The sequence below is a fragment of the Cokeromyces recurvatus genome (assembly GCF_025118155.1).
Source record: "Cokeromyces recurvatus strain NRRL 2243 chromosome Unknown BX663scaffold_7, whole genome shotgun sequence".
NCBI classification, from domain to species: domain Eukaryota; kingdom Fungi; phylum Mucoromycota; class Mucoromycetes; order Mucorales; family Mucoraceae; genus Cokeromyces; species Cokeromyces recurvatus.
In genome coordinates this window covers 766,050-786,562 of record NW_026251393.1, presented here as the reverse complement: position 1 = coordinate 786,562, position 20,513 = coordinate 766,050, and the positions used below count along the sequence as shown (strand labels likewise).

Below are 20,513 nucleotides of genomic sequence, written 5' to 3'. Positions count from 1 at the left end.
CCTTCAAAAGAGAAGCGTATTTAACTATGAAACACGATAGACCTCCAAGGTAAAAGATTTTTATATACGCCTAAAAGAAAAGGAAAATGAATGAAAAAAAAATCTTAACGAGTTTCGTAAACTAAACACTTTTTCCCTCTCCTTTTTGACCACTAGCAGTATTTGATCTGGAAAAAAAAAAAAAAAAAAAAAAAAATTCTCATTTTAGATAAAAATATTATTATTAAATTTTAGTCACAGCAGCAGTTTTATTCTTTTCTTAGTCGTTGAACAAACAATAATAAGCCTATTTTTTTTTTACTTTTTTTTTTTTTGTTTTGTTTTTTCTTGTATAATTTCTTCAGCACAACACTTTCACAATTATAAATTATGAGTTCAGCCTTTTATTCCTTTATAAGCTCTTTAACTAATTCAATAACATCTCGATATGAAATTAAACATCAGATATCGACCGCTGGTTTATGGAAGATCTATCAGGGTGAAAGGAAGACAACTGGTAAAAAAGTAGCTGTATTTGTAAGTTGCATAATGCACCAAATTAGATGCAGTTATTTTTCTGATAGGAATTATTTAATACTTAGATTATTTCTTTTATAATAAATTAGATTTTTGAAAAAAAGATATTAGATTCTATTTTTAAACGAGACCGTGGTTCTTCAAAACATGATATAGAATATATATATGAACATTTGAAAAAAGAGGTAATATATTTATAATGTTTATACTCAAGTTAAGAAAAAGAATAGTACCTTTTCTTTTTTTTTTTAATTAAAGGTCCATTTTAGGCTAGTAATTTAGCGAGATTAAGACATCCCTCTATTCTTGAAGTTGTTGAACCATTGGGTGAATCACGTAGCTCAATTGTCTTTGTTACTGAGCCTCTTATAGGTTGCTTAACTCACTTAATTAAAAGCGATGAGCACTATTCTTCAGATTCACAAGTATCAGTTCTGGAACTTGATGAACTAGAGGTATAAACTTGTCAACTTTATCACAGCTTGTAACTGAACTTTACCTTTATTTTCAGATTCAAAAAGGTTTACTACAAGTGGGTAAAGGTCTTCAATTTTTAAATGATGTTAAAGTTGTTCATCATAATCTCACAACGGATGCTATATTTGTTAATGCTAAAGTAAGTGTGTGTGTGTGTGTGTGTTTAGGAATACTATAGATGGATATAAACGCTTATTCTTTTATATTGAATAGGGTGATTGGAAAATTGGAGGGTAATAATAATACTACTACTATGTATAGAGTCAGAGAAGATATACTAATTGGATATGTATAGCTTGGGATTTAGCATATTTTTGAATACGGAGAATTCAAGCGAAAGTTTTGGCTATGAAAATAATGATTTTTTACCTGAAGCATCTAAAGTCAATCTTGACTATGCAGGTAAATCAAATCTATACATACATATTTATATAGATAGATATCATGAAGAATTAACTCCTCTATTTTGCTACTATAGCACCTGAGTTTGTGATTGATAATAATATTTCACAAGCCAATGACATGTTCTCTTTAGGCTGCTTAGCATATGCAGTTCATAACAAAGGCATTTCAATATTAAAAACATTTAATAGCTTTCATGCATATGAAAATCAAATTAAAAGTATTCGATCAAATTCATTTTCAAATATGCCAGCACATCTTCAAGATGTTATTCGATCATTATTAACGAGATATCCAAATCAGAGAATGGATCCTATTAGTTTTCAAAATTCCAAATATTTCGATAATTTACTTGTTTCTACAATGAAATTTTTGGAAAGTTTTCCTGAAAAGACAAAAGAAGAAAAGGCTCAGTTTATGAAGGGCTTATCACGTGTTTTGGTTCAATTTCCCGAAAGAGTCCTTAAAAGAAAGGTAAAAAAAAGAAAAGAAAAGAAAAGATGGGTCTTGATATATACATCTATTTATATTATACAATATAGATTTTGCCTTCTCTGTTAGAAGAGCTAAAAGATAATCAATTGTTACCTTACACAATTCCTAATATATTTTTTATCACACAAAAATTATCTCAACAAGAGTTTTGCAATCTGGTTCTTCCTTCTTTAAAACATGTGTTCCAAGTAAGAGATCCGCCACAGAATATGATTGTTTTATTAGAAAAATTAGATGTCTTGCAGGAAAAGACGCCTAGAGAAATATTTCGTGATGGTATTTCTAGATTTAGATATATTTAAAGTGTTAGCTTTTCAACTTATAATAATTGATAGATGTAATGCCATTGGTTTATGCTGCATTAGAAAGCACTGCTTCAGTTGTTCAAGAAAAAGCATTAAGAATTATTCCATCATTAGCCGAATCATTAGACTATACGGCTATTAAAAGCTCTTTATTACCTCGAGTTCAAACTGTTTTTGTACAAACGACTATTTTATCTGTAAAAGTGAGCACACTTATATGTTTTCATGCCATGATAAAAGTATTGGATAAATTCACAGTACAAGAGAAATTAGTTCCTTTACTGAAAAATATCAAGACAAAAGAGCCTGCTGTGATGGTAAACCAAGCCATTAAATATACTCTTTTTTTTTTTTGATAAAACTAATATATACGTTTATGTATATAAGTTGGCTACTTTAGCTGTTTATGATGAGATAGGGAAAACTGCTGATAAAGAAATTATTGCTACAGAAATTTTACCCCAATTATGGAGAATGAGTTTTGGACCTTTATTAAATTTGGAGCAGGTAAGAAGAAATGTTAGCAAAGTTATGATTAGTATACTTAACTGATGTATTTGAATAGTTTAAAAAATTTATGAAAACAATTCATGATTTAACAAACAGAGTAGAAGAAGCTCACACAAAGCATTTACAAGAAGTAAAAGCCTTAGAAGAACAGACACGTAGTGTAAGTAATTCAGCAGAAATAGTATCATCTCAGCTTTCAAAGAATCAGCAATCTACTTTAAATGGTGATTCAACCCTATCATTTGAGGCTCTTGTTCAAAGAAATAATAGCAATCATAGTAATAACTTGAATTCTTCTACTGAGAATGATATGTTTGGAAATTTAATGAACAATAATAATGATCATAACTCTCTTCATGTCATATCCCCACAACAAAAATCACCATCATTATCTACCAACACTTGGTCTCCAGCCACCAATATGAGTCAACCGACAACTCTTATTTCTTCACCATTAAAGCCTCAACACACTACTAGTCCTAGTCCTAGTAGTTATAACTCAACGTGGAATTCATTAAAGCCTACTGCTTCAATAAATAAGTCAAATAAAATATCACCACAAAATAATCGCGTTTCAAATGCTACTACTACTACTACTACTACTCTATTAACACCTACATCGTCTAATCGGACTTCACTGTCTTTACAGAACCCAATTCCTGTAAATCAACAACAAATTCCTCCAATTAAATCACCAACCTCATTTAATAATAGTAGTGTTAACTCTAATGCATTTAGTAGAGACTTATCATCTACTACAAATACTTCTTTATCAAACACAAGCATCCAGCAACAGCCTTCAATGATACCATTATCACCTAATATGGGTTTATTGAAGCCTATGTCGCCATCATCGTCATCTAATAAGCCTTTATATAATAATAATTTGCCACAAGTAACAAAAATGAGTTTGCATGCATTTGATCCCTTAGGATAATAATAATGACATTATATTAATAAATATTATAAATAAAGCATTTTAAAAAACTAATTTATTTTCACGTTCAGTAAAATGAATATAAAAAGGACTAGGAACCAAAGTAGCACCATCATCTTTAAAGTCATTCAAGTCTGGATATATAGCCTCTCCTGTAGGTGAAATGGTAGGTTCGATTTTACAACGAGCCATGACTTTTGTTACTAAATTAAAAAGTTCATTTTCAGCCTATAAAAAGAAGAGCAATTGATTAATCATGTTGTAGAAAACACATACACACACACACACACACACATGCATATATAATAATAATAATATACCAAATAGATGCCTGGACAAATACGTCTACCCCATCCAAATAGATAAATATCTCTATTTTGAATGTTTCCATTACTAGATGCGTACATTGTTCTTGTGTCATTTAAGAAGCGTTCAGGAATAAACTTTTCAGGGTGTGGAAAAATTGTACTATCATTATGTAAAGTGTGAATGTTACTGACCATGATTGTCCCTTTAGGTATAATAAAATGCTTGTAAATTACTATTCATATAAAGACTTGTTAATATTGATGTCTGTAATAAAGTGTATAAATCTATGTATATACATATATATTACCATCTTGGTTTGCTTTACGAGGGATACTAAAATAAACAGCAGGACGATATCTTAAACATTCCTTTTGGAATGCAATATAATAGGGAAGCTCAAGTCGATCATCAAATCTAGGAATACGATGATATTTTCTAATAAAATCATCTATTTCATTTGCTAGCTTCTGTTGGATATCTGGATAATGACATAAAATAGCAAAGGTAAATGAGGCTGCTACTGATACTGTATCACCACCAGCTATGAGAACTTCACCTTGTATATGTGATTATTTTTTAAAATAAAATAAAATACAATAAAATAAAATAAAATAAATCATGTATACTTACTCATAATAGCAGTAAGATTTCTGTCATCAATTTCTAAATCGTCTTTGATATTATCTATTTTTTTTACTAGATTGTCTTGATCGCTTTCTCGGGCCATTTTCACTAATCGTTGAAATAAGGGAAAATAGTCATTATAAAAGAATGCCTTCATTTTTTGTTTTCTTCTAAAAATAACGTCCAAGAAGGAAAAGAATGGGAAATAGGTACTCATATCACGAAAGGCACCCGTAAAATAGAGAGAAGTTTTAATAATATGTACAAGTTCTTTAAATAATGGATCGTCAGGAGAAGATACGCCCGAGATACCAAAGCCAACTTGTAAGATGATGTTCATGGATAAGCAACGAACAAAGGGGATTGGATTAACATAACCATGCATCTTGGTCTGCTCTATCAGTTGTTGAACGGTGCGTTCTACCTCACATTCGATTGTGCTTTCATAACCATCCACTGATTTAGGTGATAGAATTTTCAAAATCGCTGTCCGAGCGTTTTTCCATTTCTTGCCATAATCAGCAAAGACAATTCCTCTAATAATAATAATAATAATGATAAAAAAAAACTCATTAAGAAAGGAAAGACTTGCACTATCTCTAAATCTCTATACCTTCCACCAATACCTGCAATGCCATTACCAAAGGTCAAGTAAGGTCTACCTGAAGTTATTGTTCCTTGTGTAGCAAATAGATCATGCGCCATATAAGGATCACTAATAAAGACCCAATCCTGCACACCCATTTGAATACGCAAGATAGGTCCTAATTGCCTATGCCATTCTGTAATTCTATGAGCCGGTATTTTACCCAAAAGAGGAGTATGACCTATATAACTCGATTAAAGAGTTTGTATATGCCCACTATCTCTCAACTCTCTTTCATATACCTAAATAATAGATGGCCCCCTTTGGAGAAGGTATAGTTTCATATTCTTTTGCTTGTTTTGTTTTAGTCTTTTTATCCTTTGAAAAGAGTCGTTTAATACAATAAGTAGCAAAACCTATTGCTGCTAAGGCGCCCGCAATTGTTGTAATATTTTCAGTTGATTGATTACGATCACGAATCGTTTCAATTCTATCTAAAAGTACAGAATAATATTTTTCCATTTTATACATTATACAACGGGAAAGAAGGAAAACAAAAAAAAATTATATATATACATATACATATTTGTATACAAATAGGAAATTAAGCCTTTTTTTTTGTATGTGCATTGTTTAATAATAATAATAAAACTGTCTATTCATGCTTTTATGAATTTTTATTGGCTAATGTAAATTATGAAAGTTTGTATAATTGTAATTCTTTATTTGATAAAGTTATTAGAAGTTCAGACTGATTTATGCTTGTGTGTACTACATCATTAATTCTATCTCCATCAATACGAAATGATTGAACCTCTTTTTCTTTATCTCTTATTACAATCTAGAAATTTGTATATGAATGTATTTTTTTTTTTTTTTTTTTTTTTTTTTTTTTTAGTTTTGATCTGTTACTGCTTTTTTTTTCTTTTGTAACTAACCTGATTATCACCATGACAGTAGCAAATTAAAATGTCATCATCTCTCTTAAAATGTGTTGTATTCCTCCAAAGACTTTCTTTCTGTTGGACTGTTTTAGTTGTAAACGTCCAATCTTGTGCTATTTGATTATTATTATTATCTATATGGCTAACACAATGATTTTGTTCCTGTGCTATTTGATCCCAAGTTACTGTATAGAAGGTAGTATCATGATAGCTCACGGAAATAAACTCATTCCTTTTGTCCGAGTCGAGATGTAGAGAATTATATTGATATGTACTATCATCTTCAGTCATTAAAGACCATGTATAAAAATCGCTATCATCTGAACAAATAATAGAATGATGATATGAAAAAATAGATCGAATAGGTCGTGGGGATATTGGTTTCTTTAGCTTGTGCAAATAGGTCTTTGTATTTCGAATGTCATACATCATTACTTCTCCTGTTACTAATCCACAATAAAGTAAATTTGAATTTCTTTCATCAAAACAACAAGTGAGTGAGGGTGCGTCTAGTTGATATCTATAATATATAATTTAGAACAGAACAGAAAAGAGAGATAGAGATTTGGGTTTTTTTTTTTTAATAAAGTTTAGCTTTACGATTGAACAACAAGGTTTTTTGATACTGAAATCAGTTTAAGTGTTTTATCATCACCAGTTGTTAAGACCATCTCTTGTGACGATGCATGCTTTATATCGCGTATTGTATCTGTATGATTTGTAGGTACAAATTCTGTGATTGCTGGATCATATAAATTAAACTTCCTTAATCCATAAGTCTGATTGGATGACTTGTATGTAGATACAACGGCCATACAAGTAAAAGGATATACATCTATAATACCGTAATTCTATGAAAAGTAATTAATTAATTAATTAATTAAAAAAAAAAAAAAAAAAAAAAAAAAAAAAAAGAGAGAGGGCTATAGTCTATTATAATCTTACTTCTTTTGGTAATGCAATTTTCTGTTGTAATATAAATTGTCCTTGTTTTTTATCTTGTTTTGGCACAGTGAATTGACTGTTATTCACTAGATCTTGTATGACATTTAAAGGTTGAAGTTCATTTAACTGAATTTTATATTGATTAATTTCTGCCTTGATTACTTGATTTTGTTGAATTAGATGATTTAAAGTTTCTTTTGCATTTTGTATTTCTTGTCTTATGGACTGAAGATCGTCTTCATTCTCGGGTATTAACTTTGTTGGCCATATTCTTCTCGGTTCAGATTTTGTTATATTTTTACTATAGAGTGATATTAGATATGATATATTGAATTAAAAGTCTCTCTTTCTCTTAAAAACGCACACACACATACTGGCATGTAGGACAAGTAGCATTCAAAGATTTCGACATCATGTCTTTTATATGGTCATCTATACAACTATTTTTTTTTTTAAAAAAAAAAAAGGTGAGTCATGTAAACATGCTTGCATTATCTTCTTGATTTACATTTTACCAAAAACATGTCCACATTTTAAATTGACAATGCGATGATTGCCTGTGTTAGTCCAACTAGTTTGACATAGTGGACACAATGTCACCTCATTTTCATCCTCATTCTCTTCTTCATCGTCCTCATTCTCCATTTGTTTTCTTTTTCTTATAAAACTATCAGTAGGTATTATAATGGGTTCTTGGAAATCATATTCTTCATCTGTAAGTTGTGATTCCATTATTAAATATATTAAAGAAGGAATTTTTTTTTAAAAAAAAAAAAAAAAAAAAAAATACAAGTAAATAAATAAATAAATATACGCATATGAATATGTATTTTTTTTTTATTGGCCTTGTGTTTCTATTTATTTTATTCATATCAAAAAAAAAAAAAACAATAATAATATATACAATCTATAAACTTCCATCAAGATCAGTTGTAGGTGAGTGAAGTGAAGATAATAATCGATTTGTTGTTGTTGTTGTTGTCGTTGTTGTGTTGTTTATCATACGTCCTGGGGATAACCTTTGTTGTTGACGGTTATCGTCCCATTGAATTAAATCCCAATGCTGTTCCTTGAGTAAATATTGTAGTAGACGCTTTCCTTTCGGTACAACATAATTAGGCTGCAATCGTTTAAAGAAATCAATCATCAGTGGATGTTCAATCGATTCAAATGGTATGTTGGCTGAGAATAAGGCACGAGCAAGTTGCCAATCAAGCATAGCCTGGGATCGATTATTATCAGTTTGTTGAGACATTGAAGAAGGCGTTGTCAAGCCTCCTAAGCTATTATTTGAATTCGATTGAAAGGTAAGAGGATGTTGTGAAGTAGAGAAATGAGTGGTAGTGGTAGTAGGTGAAAGTGTATTATTATTACCACTAGTCGAGGTATTGCTACCATTATTAGCAGTCTCATAGTAAGAATTATGATGATTAAGGGTATTTTGTAAAGTAGAATCAAAATGATATTCAACATGCTGCTGCTGCTGCTGCTGCTGTTGCTGTTGTTGTTGTTGTTGATGCTGTTGCTGTTGCTGTTGCTGTTGCTGATGTTGTTGTGGTTGTTGTTGTTGTTGTTGTTGTTGTTGCTGTGTTGGTGGTGGTGGTGATGATGGTGATGGCTGCTGGTGTTGCTGTGGCGGTGGTGGTGGTGGTGGTGGTACTGGTAGTGGCGGCAAAGAGGATGGCTGAAATGTGGTACTACGTTGTTGGAGCATATCTGAGTTATTAGGGGATTTTATATTCCCTTTACTTTTATCTTCTTGTTTTTGCCTAAGGTGGTCACGGATATCGGCACTTATCCTTGAACACCGATAAAGCAAATGTTGGTGAAGTCTAGTTATACCCGCTGCTTGTTCGTGTCCACAAAAAGTACATCTTGCCTTTCTATTTCTACCATTATCAGGGGCTAATAATTCGAAATATTGCCAGGAATCACTTAAGGGTCGTGGCATTTTTATTTTTATTCAAAAAAAAAAAAAAAAAAAAAAAAGGAAATTTCAATACAATAAAAAAAAAAAAATAATAAATGAATAATTATATAGGGGGAAAAATAGTGTGACGCACTTCATTAAATCAAACTGACAAATGAAAAAGCATAATTTGTATATTACAAATAAAAAACCGAATGGAGAAAGAGAACAATAAAAAACAGTACATAATAATATCTATTTGAGTAACTCCGATAGAGAATAACATATACTTCAACTACTATAACTTCGCCCTCCCTCCCCCCCCCTTCTCAATATATGAAAAATGGTAGGGTTTAGAAAGTCATTTTACATATATTAGATAATTTATTACATAATAAAGACAGGCTTAGTGAGTCAAATTTTATCATTGTTATCATTATTATCATTATTTGGGGTATTATTTTATCATTACTGCCGCCGCACGGACATGAAATTAATTTGACACGTTTTTATTGTAGGAGGAAAAAAAAAATTTTTTTTTTATTTTTATTTTTTTATTTTATTTTATTTATTTATTTAAATTAGAGGGGTAAATATAAAACAATGAGAAATTGAAATGAAACAAATAAGGGGATATGTGTACAGAAATATTATATAAATAATTAAGTCTAATAAAAAGAAAAGAATAATTTTAAAATAAAATAAAAAAAAAAATTCTAATTTAAATAGTAAAAGGTCTCTTTGTTCTAGGATGGAAACTCATATGACATTCATCCTTAGGATAAGTAGTAGCAAAGAGCCAGATGGTGTCAGAATCGGGTGTAGGATAATGTTTAAACTCAAGTCTTTGTGTAGCTTGTGCAATAGTAGACATCAAGTGAAGAATAGCATATTCTTTACCAAGACAGTGATGAGGTCCATTACCAAAGACCATGAAATTCTTTGGATAATTTTCTGCACATCCTTCAGGTCCCCAACGATCAGGATCAAATGAATCAGGGTTAGGATAAGCGACAGGGTCATGAAGAGCAGGGTAAGTCGTGGGAATAACCATAGAATTAGCAGGGATAGTGTAGTCTTCAGAAATAGGATAATCTCTATGTGTTTGATAAGGAACCATTAAGACTGGAGGTTTAAGACGAAGAGATTCCTTAACAACTTGACGCAAATAAACCGATTTCTCCATTAATTCAAAGGTAAGAGGCTGATCAGGATTATCCGCACGAATACGATCCTGTTCATCATACACCTTCTTCATAACCTCGGGGTGATCAGCTAAAAGTTGGAAGGTCCAAGTAAGACCAGAAGAAGTAGCATCTTGAGAAGCAAATAAGAAAGTCAAGATAGTTAAAGCAATTTCACGATTAGAGAACTTATGAGGAGCAGGTTTACCCTTCAATTCACATTCCTTTTCATTTTCTTTCATAGCGATCAACCAATTATCCAAAAGACAAGTGGGTTCACCTCCATTATCAATACGAATACGAGCATCTTTAATAGACTCGATAAAGGCATTGTAAATATATTCACGAGATTTCATGGCCTTATACACTTTTGTACCAGGAAGGGGAATAGGGAAATTAACGAGTTCAAGAGCAGCAGTAATATTAAAGTATTCATCAGAACATTTCTTTGCAACCTCTTCAGGCATAAACCAGCCCATAAAGACACGAAGAGAGGATTGCATGTTTAATTCTCTGAAATCCCATTGATATCTTCTAACTTTTCCTTCATGAGAAAGCCATTCATCAAAAAACTTTTGATAACATTTATCCATGATAGGAAGATAACTTCCAAGTGCCTTTCTTTGGAAAAGAATGTTGAGTCCTCTACGATAATTATTATGTTCTTTACCATCCATGAAAACCCAGTTATCATCACAAAGAATATATTTCATAGAATCAACAACAGCAGGTTTAACAAATGCAGGAGCATTGAGAATTTTACGACTGAATTCACAGTTAGAAGCGATAACAATAAATCTAATATGTGTGTAAAACATAGAGGTTAAAGTTTATCCTTAATCTAAAAAAAAAAAAAAAAAATCATTCGACTTGTAATTTACCTATTAAAAACACTAACACAAGATAAATCACCGCTCTTCCATTTTGCGTTATACTTATCAAATGTAGGCTTCATAGAGTCCATCATAGCACCAATAATAGGAATCTTGAAGGCAGGTCCAGGTAAATGTTTCTTTTTTCTTAAATAATCAACTTGTTCCCAAAGTAACAAACCAAGTATAACAGTAATTGTTAATGCAAGAGGGGACAAACCTGTCTTTTCGATGACAGTAGTCGTGAAGCTCTTTTTCAATTGTTCAGAAGCGATTTGAGTTAAAGTGCTGTTCATAATACGCGTTAACAATAATCAAACAAAAGAAAAAAAAAAGAAAATCTTAAAATCTATCTTGCTTTAACTCATTTTTATAATATGTCGCTTTTTTAAAAAAAAAAAATAAATAAATAAAAAAAATAAAAAAAAATAAAAAACTTGTCTCGCATGATGAACACCGACTTCTTTATTCTCTTTTTTAAACTGCAGATAAAATATCCGAATGTATTGTTCTATTGTTTTATTGTTGTGGAGAAGAACAATAAAGAGATTTACAATTTAAAATAAACGTTTCAATTGATGCTTAATTATCTCTGTCTTTAGTCTTAAAAAGAAAAAAAAATGGAACTTGTTATTTTCATTTTCATTTTATTTCATTTCATTGTATCTCATTTCATTTTATTTCATTTTCTTTTATTTAACCGTTTAATACAAGGTTATTTGTATTTTACCAATGAAACATGAATTTTTTGTACAATAAGCTGTCAAAATCGTGCTGCTGCTATCTTATCCGAAATTACGTAAATTTTAAGCTCCACAACCTTATTGTTTAAACTGTAGAAAATATGAACATGTCATACCACTTTTTTATATCGTATATGTGTATGTATATATGCCATATAAACGCATAAAGTAGCAGTAAGTCATATTGACAGTCACTTTAATCATGTATCAAAATGAACTATAATTATTGATAAATGAATGATACTCCTTTTATCTATTCAAGATAATATACAATAGATTTTTTTATTATTATTATTATTATTCAGTCTATTGTGTTCCCAAAACGTTAAACTAAATGTTTCGCTGTCTTATCATGGGTCGAAAAAAAAATACACGTATCAATGAAATAAAATATTTATTGTTAGTTGCTGTATCTTCCACCGACATCAAAATGAAACTAAATAATTGGATGTATTTTCTTACCATTTTCCTCCCTCTCCCCCCCTCAATTAAATGAAATATTAACTTTTGTATTTTACTTGTTGAACAACACGAGTATTGTGTAACTAAATATATGCAGTTGGTAGATCATTCTTTTAATACATTAATAAAAGAATATTAAAAGAAAAAAGGGTCACTTATGTAATCGGGGCTGAACGAATAGTAGGAGCTTATTTATTAGGTTTGCTCTTGATAGTAAAGTGTGATAATAATTTTTTTTTTCAAATAAGGTAGAATGTACCTTATTTCTCATTCAACCCAAGTTACTGTATAAACTAAGATATTATTTTGATATGACAGGTCCTTGTAATGTATAATATATTATTTGAGAGTGAATGTTATATCAATGATATAATTCTAATGTATCTCTCTCTCTCTTTCTTCTTCCTTTGCTCACTTCCATCCCCTGTTTTTTTTTCTTTAAAATGAAAATGGGATCTTTAAGCTTGGCAGAGAGAAAATAAAAAATTCAAATTGTAAAATTCATGAATAAAAAGTATAATACCAAACATAAAAAAAAACAAAATCCGAAAGAAGTATTAAAAAGGAAAAAGAAAGTTTCAACAAATGAGATTTGAGATTAATCTAAATTGTTCCAAAAAAGAAAAGAAAAAAGAAAAAATGAATATTGAACTAAATTCGTCAGCTATAATTTTGAGGGAATCTTCAATATAAGTTGATAAACTGTCAAAGAAACAAGAGGAGACATATACGTTGATAAAAGAATGTCACATCAATACAATTTTAGCATAGATTATTAAATGAACTTTTTTTAATGTAGGAATGATAAGAATATGTATTATACCTACAAGATTCTATTATACGCGAATGTGTTCTATCTACTATTTCTTTGATGATCCTGAATACTCTTGAGAAAACTTTGATTTCAACAACTGACTAACTCACTATGAATGGTGCTATTCAACTACTTTTTTTCTGATATTAATCTGCAAAGGTGTATGATGACAAGGGTTGAAAGGTAACAAAGCAAAGTTTATACAATTTTGCACGTATTACCCAACAGACATCCTGTATCCAATATCAGTACCCTTTCATTTAGCATGTTCTTCTTATGATACTTATTATTTATACTCATCGTTTTCTATTGTACATTTTATATTATTGATATTCTAGATAATGTTAATATCACATCGGAACATCATCCTAGGAACAAAGGGAGCGAATAATAGCAATCCTATTAATATAGACAGTAAGAATCTCAATTCCATAAGTAGTGTATAATCTCTTTCTAGTTTTGATATTTGTCTTCTACAGAGTCCAAAACTTTTTTTTTTTTTTTTTTTTTTTTTTTGCTAAAAATCTCTTCAAGCTTTCCGTATCACAGTGTGAATAATGTCTGCTAGTTTTATATTTATCGACTAAAAAAAAACAAACTATTGTAAAGAAACTATTTGCGTCAATGACAGTTTTTATTCTTTTAAAAAAAACATTTCTATTGAATTATGATCAATAAGCTGTTTTCAGGTATAAACTGTAATGTAAACTCAAAAAGAAAGAACAATGGATGATATATTCTTCACGTATTTGTAATGACAAAGGAATTAAATTTTGAAGCAACTGCTCATTGAAATGAGTAGCTTCAGGCTTAATTTCTTGTGAATTATGTCTGTATTTCTTTGCTCACAGATTATATTCTTTTTTATGTTAATGTTAGGAATATGGGAGCATATTCTAATGATAGTTGAATACGATTCATTACAAGTTATGTGAGTTTGGAAATGTAATAGTCATGAGCACCTCAATAACTATTTAGAGTTGCAGCTCTAAACATATATTTATTCAATGGCTTGACTTTAACTGTTATTAATTATTAAATGATGTCCTTCTTTCTATATTTGTTATTTTTGAATAATATAACATACTGGATTATTATTAATAATTGTCAAAGTTATACATTCAAGTACCCAATAATGTTAAAATTCGAATTAATTTCTAAAACAAGATATTTGCATAAAAAAAAAAAAAAGGTACTAATCTTACCAATACTAATTGACGACGTGACTTTTAATTCTAATTGTTTTTCTTTATTATCTATAAAAATAAAATAAAATAAAATAAAATACATGTATACTATTTAATAAATAATCGCACTCTATACAGATGGAATCAAGAAGTAGACAGATAGCATCACCGCGAGCACCACGGCAAATAACACGTACTATAATATCCGATCTTAGTAGCGATCTTGATTATGGATTCTCAATAAAAGCACCCGATGATGATTCCGTTGGATCAAATGATCATCTTTTCGATGTTGTTGGTCCACTTTTTCCTAATAATCAAGAAATATTCCAAGCAACAAATACAGTGCCAATAACAGCAGCTACAACCAGAGAAGAGCGTTTACATGTTTTGAGTAATGATGCAATGCAATATTTTTTGCCAGCTACTGCATCTTTTTTTGCAGAGAAGCTCATGATGTCAACAGGTACAGGGAAAAATAAAATAAAAAAAAAGAATAGGAAAGAGAAGAAGAAGAAGAAAAAATGCACTTTTTACATAATAGGATTTTTAATTCTTAGTTCATATACATATATAGATTCACTCGATGATGCTCATTTTATAGCCTTATCTTACTATCAACAGCAAGACTATCAAAGAGCATTAGAAGTATTAAATAAGAGAAAGACATTATCTAAAAGTGTTATATGTAGATATCTTGCTGCTCTTTGTTCTGTAAATACTTTTTCTTTCTTTCTTTTTTTTTTTTTTTTTTTTTTTTTTTTTTTTTTTTTTTTTTTTTTTTTTTTTAATTGGATAATAGTTTAATTTTATTATCAAGATTGCTTTAGGAAAGGGTAAAGATGCTCTTGACTATTTAGGTCACAGAAATCCATTTTCTGATAACAGCAAAAAAAGAGGTAAGATATACTTATTTTATTATACATGTGTATAATAATAACAATAGTAAGTTATGTATAGCTTTTAACGAGATAGAAGTGGCGGATGGGCATATTAAACTAGATTCTATCATGTGCTATGCAAGAGGAAGAGCTTATTTATTACTAAAGGATATTGATAAAGCTAGAGAATGTTTTAAAGAGGCATTAACTATTGATGTAAAGTGTTATGATGCTTTAGAATCCCTCATAATGTATAATATGATGAATGAAAAAGAAGGTATATATTTTTGATTTATAAACAAACTTGATTAGCTTAGCTAATAATAATTAGAATGGGAATTTGTTACAACTTTGCCTTATGAAGAGCATTGTGGCCCTGATTCCAAATACTTTCGATATTTATATGGATTAAAATTAAAAACAAATATTATGAAAGGGAAAAATATAGATCCAGATGTGAAAAATATTACAAAAAGTTTAGATGTTCAATTGAGTATTGCAGAAGGATATTATAATGACAATAGATTTGAAGATTGTCTAAAGATTTGTAAAGAGTAAGTAAGAATAATAAGAATCGGCCCTTTCTCTCTCTTTTTTAATCAAAAATATACAATGTTTATAGAATTAGAAAACAAGATGCATTCTTCAAGGAATCAATACCTCTTTATTTAGCTTGCCTTTATGAGCTTGGAAATAAAATTGAATTGTATGAATATGCACAATTACTTGTGAATAAGATGAATACTGAAGCTGTTGCATGGCATGCTGTTGGACTCTATTATCTTCATATTAAAAATCATATGGAAGCACGGAAGTATTTTAACCATGCATTAACAATCAATAATTTCTTTCAACAAGCCTGGTTAGGTTATGGCCATTCATTTTCTGCTGTAAAAGATTATGATCAAGCTATTAATGCATATAATCAGTGCAGCAAGTTAATACCCGAGTAAGATTCATCTATATTATATATGACTCGATTGATTAACATCTATATTTTCTAATTAGATCCTATCTACCACTCATGAATATAGCAATACAACATATGGGAAAGGAGGATTTTGATGCTGCTTATATAGAATTTAAAAAGAGTGTTGAAAAATGTACTAGCGATCCATTTTTATACAATGAATTTGCAGTCTGTTGTTACAAGCTTGAACAGTAAGTTTATATCAGACAATTCATCTTTTTCATTTATATAATGATGATCTATCATTTTAATAAACTTAGATATGAAGAGGCTCGTGAGCATTTACATGCTGCTTTGAAGCTAGCAAAAGAACGACAGTCTCAACGAAGTCCTATTTGGGAAAAAATATGGTGTAATTTAGGGCATATTTACCGTCAACAGCCGTAAGTAGTTATCTTTATTTGTATTAATATTTTTTTTTTTTTTTTTTTTTTTTTTTTTACTTGACATTTTTTATTTTATTTATACAAGTTTACAGAACCATAATCGGGCTCTGAAATGTTTCGAAAATGCACTTTCCCGAAATCCCAGGAATTCAGATGCTCGTGCAGCAGCAGGCATGATATATCAACTAAAGGGAAATATAGCACGGGCTATTGTTGAATACCATGAAGCATTAAAAAATTCAGATACAAAACAACTCATTGAGGAGTTAATTAAAATTGCGCTGGAAAGTAATGTGAAGATGAGTTATGTAGCGAATGATGAATATCCTTATCTTAATGATAATATATTTGATATTTCCCAAATTCCTTTAACAAACAAAGAAACGAAAAATGAAATAGATTTAGAATTGGATGAAAATTATTGGATGCGTAGTCATGAAAAGCCTGTTAGTAACCATAAGAGGACAAGAGATGACTTTTCTCCTCCTGCATCGACAGAAATCATTGATACTGAAGATGATTTAATTATTGATGAGGGTGATCTACGGCCAGAAAAGATATCAAGAATATTATTGTAATAAAAGAAAAAACAATATTATAAATCACTTGCAAAAAATATATATATATATATGTATTTATGTATTTATATCTAAAAGCATATTCAAAGCTGCATCATTAACAATGATAATATATTTATTTTCATTGTATTAAATTATTAAATGGAATTATTATGAATAATAAAAACAAATATGTGTATATTTTGTATATATATTTTTTTTAAGAAAAAAGAAAAATAGAAAATGACTTATAGTGTATGTATAGTATGAACAATATTTATATAGGATATGCGTGAGGGCATTTTGGTTTTGGTTTTTGTTTTGTTTTTTTCTTTCTTTTTTTATATGCCTTCATTATGTACAATAGACTGAATCACTCTAGTTAACTCATTTTGATCATAAATAGATTCACCTGAGTCGGATTTTTTGCCTTTCATGGTAATACATTTTATTCCGAACTGTTCTATTTCAGTAATATCCACATAAATATCACAGTTATCAAGGTATACTAAATGTGTAATAAAAGATGATATAGGGCTAGTATAAGTTTCAAAATCATGGAAACGCTCATAGCGACGTTCTGAGGAATAAGATAAGGATGGTAATGTACTGTTAAAATTACTTCCAACGCTATCATTGCTGCTTGGAATATCATAATCATCATCTTCCTCATCTTCGTCGCACGAATAATAGCATGCAAAGCTTGCATCAATTTCTTGGCTTTTGTTAAGGGCTGATACGATGGCTTTAATAAAGTCAATGGCTGTAAAATTACTTGTTTCACGGTCATTTGTACCATTCAATAATAAGATTTTGTGTTTCAATGTTTCCGAATGAGCAATCGCATTTCCGATCCCGCGGAGAATAAGGGAAGGGATCAAGGAAGTATAAAGTGACCCAATTGAATAAATTAAAGCTTCCTTGGTTAAGAGACGATTTATCACTTTAGAGTTAGGCATAGGATATATTTCTTGTCCAAATTTGTTTATATAATAGATATGTTCAATGGGTGATTGAAGCTTTTCATTTCTTTGTTTAGAGAAAAATAAGTTGCAGTTCATATTTTCCTCTACAACAGTAATATTGCTACTGACATTAATAAATGAAGAGAATACATTCATCGTAGGATGATGATGATGATGATGATTCATTGGGATAGGTTTTTTGTGTTGAACAGTAGTAGAAGGATGCGAAATTTCACATTGACCTACTAGGGTTTCACCGTTCGATAATAAGGCAGCAATAGTCGACGTTTGGTTATCGCTGATAACCGGAATAACTGAAGTTAGATCTGAAGGAATACCAACAATAGATGAAAATAAGAAAATGGCAGCTTCTACTGAACCTGTAAATAATCGAGCACCTGTTAAGAAAAAATTTCCAATACTTCCATTACAAAAATTAAAACGTTTATGAGCCAACTTGGAAACTTCTAAATTAAACAAAACAAAGAATCCTCGAATAGCTTCCTTTTTTTCTGTAGAAATTGCACTCCAAAGACTAATAATTTTTTTTTTTTTTTTTTTTTTTTTTAGTATATATAAATAAACAAAAGATAACATGTGATGATATTTTACTTGTGATGGCCTTCAACTATAGAAATCCATTCCTTTCGTGCTTCTTGCTCACCCATATTTGAAGGAAGTCGATAACTTAATAAACGCTTGATGGCTTTCATTTCTATTGTATCATTCATATCTACAGTATCCATGAGTCGAACCAATCGGGAGCGTAAATCACCTACACTAGGTCCGCCTAGTACACGAAGAATTTCGCTCTATGAGTTACAACATGGTTAATTAAATAAATCCTTTGGAGATATATTTAATTTATTGCTTACAGAGGATCCGCCATTATCAGATACGCTAAGTATATAGCTAATATCATTACTGTTTTTATTGATTTTATGAAAACTATCGAGAATATGATTACAGGCTGTTCCTCCAGAAAAAATAACAAATGAAGTCTGTTTTGAATATTGCATTTTTATTTTAAGAGAAAAGGAAGAAAGAAATAAGAAAAAAAAATATAAGATCAAAAAAAAAAAAAAAAAAAAAAAAAAAAAAAGAGCCATATTTATATTAAGATGTTGAGGGGTAATGAAACTTTTCTCCTGTCCGAGGAAGACCAAATAGATAGAGAATTTATCTCTTGATAAGACATTATCCTCCAATCATAAATTAATATGCTTTGATTCACCGATATCAATTTGCTCGTTAAAAAAGTAGGTATAATATGATAAGATTTTGCCTATGTTTTTAGCATGTGAACTTGCAATAATAAGCAAACATCAGATATAGTTTAGTGTATTTTTAGAAATTTTATCATTAAGTATTTATATACTTGTAATCTATGGCGCCTTTTATCTTCTAAAAAAAAAAAAAGAACCAAATCACTTTCTTAATCGTTATTTAGATGTAGTGTTCAGTAAAAAAAAAAAAAAAAAAAAAAAAATAATGAAAAAAAAGCTCCTTATTTAGTCGAAAAAGAACTTTATTTAGTGAAACTAATATCCAATTAATACAGCTTTTCTCTATTTTTGAAATTGAGCGTATAATAAAATCATAGATACAGTTTTGTAGTATTTGCTTACTTGCATCAGCAATTAAAGTTTAGAACGCATCTTCTTCAGGTAACCTTTATTTTATTTTTTATTTCTACTTCGAGCAACCGGTCAGAATTAATTAATTGGATTTAATTCTAAAGAGCAATGTAACAACTATAGAGCGAGCGATAACCTCTTTCATGAAAAAAAGAAAAAAATTTTTTTTAAATGTCTGGCCTTTTATGTAGGTGTATTATCTATTATGAGATAGAAATTGTGTACACTCATAGTTACTCAAGATATTTGTTATTTTACTACTGAATCCAAGTAATGATTAGTAGCTATTACTTTTTTTTTTAAAAAAAAATCCTCCATCAAGTCTTCATCCTTTTCTTTTTAGCTTTGTCTCTAACTTCAACAGAAACAATCTTAATGTTAGTTGAGCCAAAATTACATGTTGTAACGATTACTACAGTATATATCGATATCTCTCCTAAAATTGTACAAGAAACAGCTTCAATATTATACTAGTGAGAGCTTTAACTTTTGAATCATAAAACCGCTACATCTCAATTCAATATAGAAACTTATTTCGTCAGTAGAAATATAAATTTATAGATAGTTCATTTTTTAATTTTCTTAATTGAAATGCTTATTGATATACCTTTCCCATGATTGTATTTTTAATTTTGTGTGTAAGGTAACTTTTATGAGATTGAAACCCAAAAAAAAAAAGAAATACTAGTTGCATTCTTTTAGATGAAGGACTTCTATCGTAAATGTTAATTAGAAAATACTTACGCTCTTTTTCTAATATTCTATAACTGTTTCTTGGTTTTAAAATAAAGAATTTATCAGAATCATCTATATATTGACTTCACTAACGTTGGCCAGTTTGATTGATAATTTGCAAATAAAAAAAAACAATAATTTGAACAGTCTTATTTTTATTG

The 20,513-nt window shown here is 29.7% G+C and overlaps 7 protein-coding genes across 7 annotated transcripts; 2 read left to right on the top strand and 5 right to left on the bottom strand.

The window, feature by feature from the left end:
- Positions 1 to 788: 788 nt before the first annotated feature.
- Positions 789 to 2,898, top strand: BX663DRAFT_403057 (kinase-like domain-containing protein; the record flags this gene model as incomplete). Its single annotated transcript, XM_051522233.1, has 9 exons — positions 789 to 971; positions 1,028 to 1,132; positions 1,207 to 1,226; positions 1,289 to 1,395; positions 1,472 to 1,869; positions 1,938 to 2,166; positions 2,226 to 2,512; positions 2,583 to 2,702; positions 2,761 to 2,898. Coding segments are annotated over 9 exons (1,587 nt in total), but the record flags the coding sequence as incomplete, so codon positions are not given.
- Positions 2,899 to 3,663: 765 nt separating this feature from the next.
- Positions 3,664 to 5,686, bottom strand: BX663DRAFT_328328 (cytochrome P450; the record flags this gene model as incomplete). Its single annotated transcript, XM_051522119.1, has 6 exons — positions 3,664 to 3,870; positions 3,963 to 4,183; positions 4,259 to 4,507; positions 4,582 to 5,111; positions 5,189 to 5,402; positions 5,464 to 5,686. 6 exons carry the CDS (start codon positions 5,681 to 5,683, stop codon positions 3,685 to 3,687), a joined length of 1,620 nt encoding a protein of 539 aa, XP_051384780.1. The 3' UTR covers positions 3,664 to 3,684.
- Positions 5,687 to 5,792: 106 nt separating this feature from the next.
- On the bottom strand, positions 5,793 to 7,838 carry BX663DRAFT_328220 (uncharacterized protein). Its single transcript, XM_051522118.1, has 6 exons — positions 7,559 to 7,838; positions 7,425 to 7,490; positions 7,051 to 7,351; positions 6,706 to 6,956; positions 6,100 to 6,625; positions 5,793 to 6,002 (listed from the first exon to the last, which is right to left on the bottom strand). The coding sequence occupies exons 1-6, from the start codon at positions 7,780 to 7,782 to the stop codon at positions 5,856 to 5,858; spliced, it is 1,515 nt and encodes a 504-aa protein (XP_051384779.1). The 5' UTR covers positions 7,783 to 7,838; the 3' UTR covers positions 5,793 to 5,855.
- Positions 7,839 to 7,956: 118 nt separating this feature from the next.
- Positions 7,957 to 8,635, bottom strand: BX663DRAFT_503548 (uncharacterized protein; the record flags this gene model as incomplete). Its single annotated transcript, XM_051526785.1, has 1 exon — positions 7,957 to 8,635. The coding sequence occupies exon 1, from the start codon at positions 8,303 to 8,305 to the stop codon at positions 7,958 to 7,960; it is 348 nt and encodes a 115-aa protein (XP_051384778.1). The 5' UTR covers positions 8,306 to 8,635.
- A 1,045-nt stretch (positions 8,636 to 9,680) lies between these two features.
- BX663DRAFT_430940 (cytochrome P450) lies at positions 9,681 to 11,311 on the bottom strand (the record flags this gene model as incomplete). The annotated part of the gene is made up of 2 exons (XM_051522836.1): positions 9,681 to 10,941; positions 11,025 to 11,311. 2 exons carry the CDS (start codon positions 11,309 to 11,311, stop codon positions 9,681 to 9,683), a joined length of 1,548 nt encoding a protein of 515 aa, XP_051384777.1.
- A 2,990-nt stretch (positions 11,312 to 14,301) lies between these two features.
- Positions 14,302 to 17,130, top strand: BX663DRAFT_503545 (uncharacterized protein). Its single transcript, XM_051526784.1, has 9 exons — positions 14,302 to 14,687; positions 14,799 to 14,935; positions 15,042 to 15,120; positions 15,182 to 15,379; positions 15,434 to 15,656; positions 15,725 to 16,051; positions 16,111 to 16,263; positions 16,333 to 16,455; positions 16,544 to 17,130. The coding sequence occupies exons 1-9, from the start codon at positions 14,360 to 14,362 to the stop codon at positions 17,034 to 17,036; spliced, it is 2,061 nt and encodes a 686-aa protein (XP_051384776.1). The 5' UTR covers positions 14,302 to 14,359; the 3' UTR covers positions 17,037 to 17,130.
- On the bottom strand, positions 17,022 to 19,042 carry BX663DRAFT_503542 (uncharacterized protein). The gene is made up of 3 exons (XM_051526783.1): positions 18,856 to 19,042; positions 18,593 to 18,792; positions 17,022 to 18,515 (listed from the first exon to the last, which is right to left on the bottom strand). Exons 1-3 carry the CDS (start codon positions 18,997 to 18,999, stop codon positions 17,357 to 17,359), a joined length of 1,503 nt encoding a protein of 500 aa, XP_051384775.1. The 5' UTR covers positions 19,000 to 19,042; the 3' UTR covers positions 17,022 to 17,356.
- Positions 19,043 to 20,513: the final 1,471 nt, after the last annotated feature.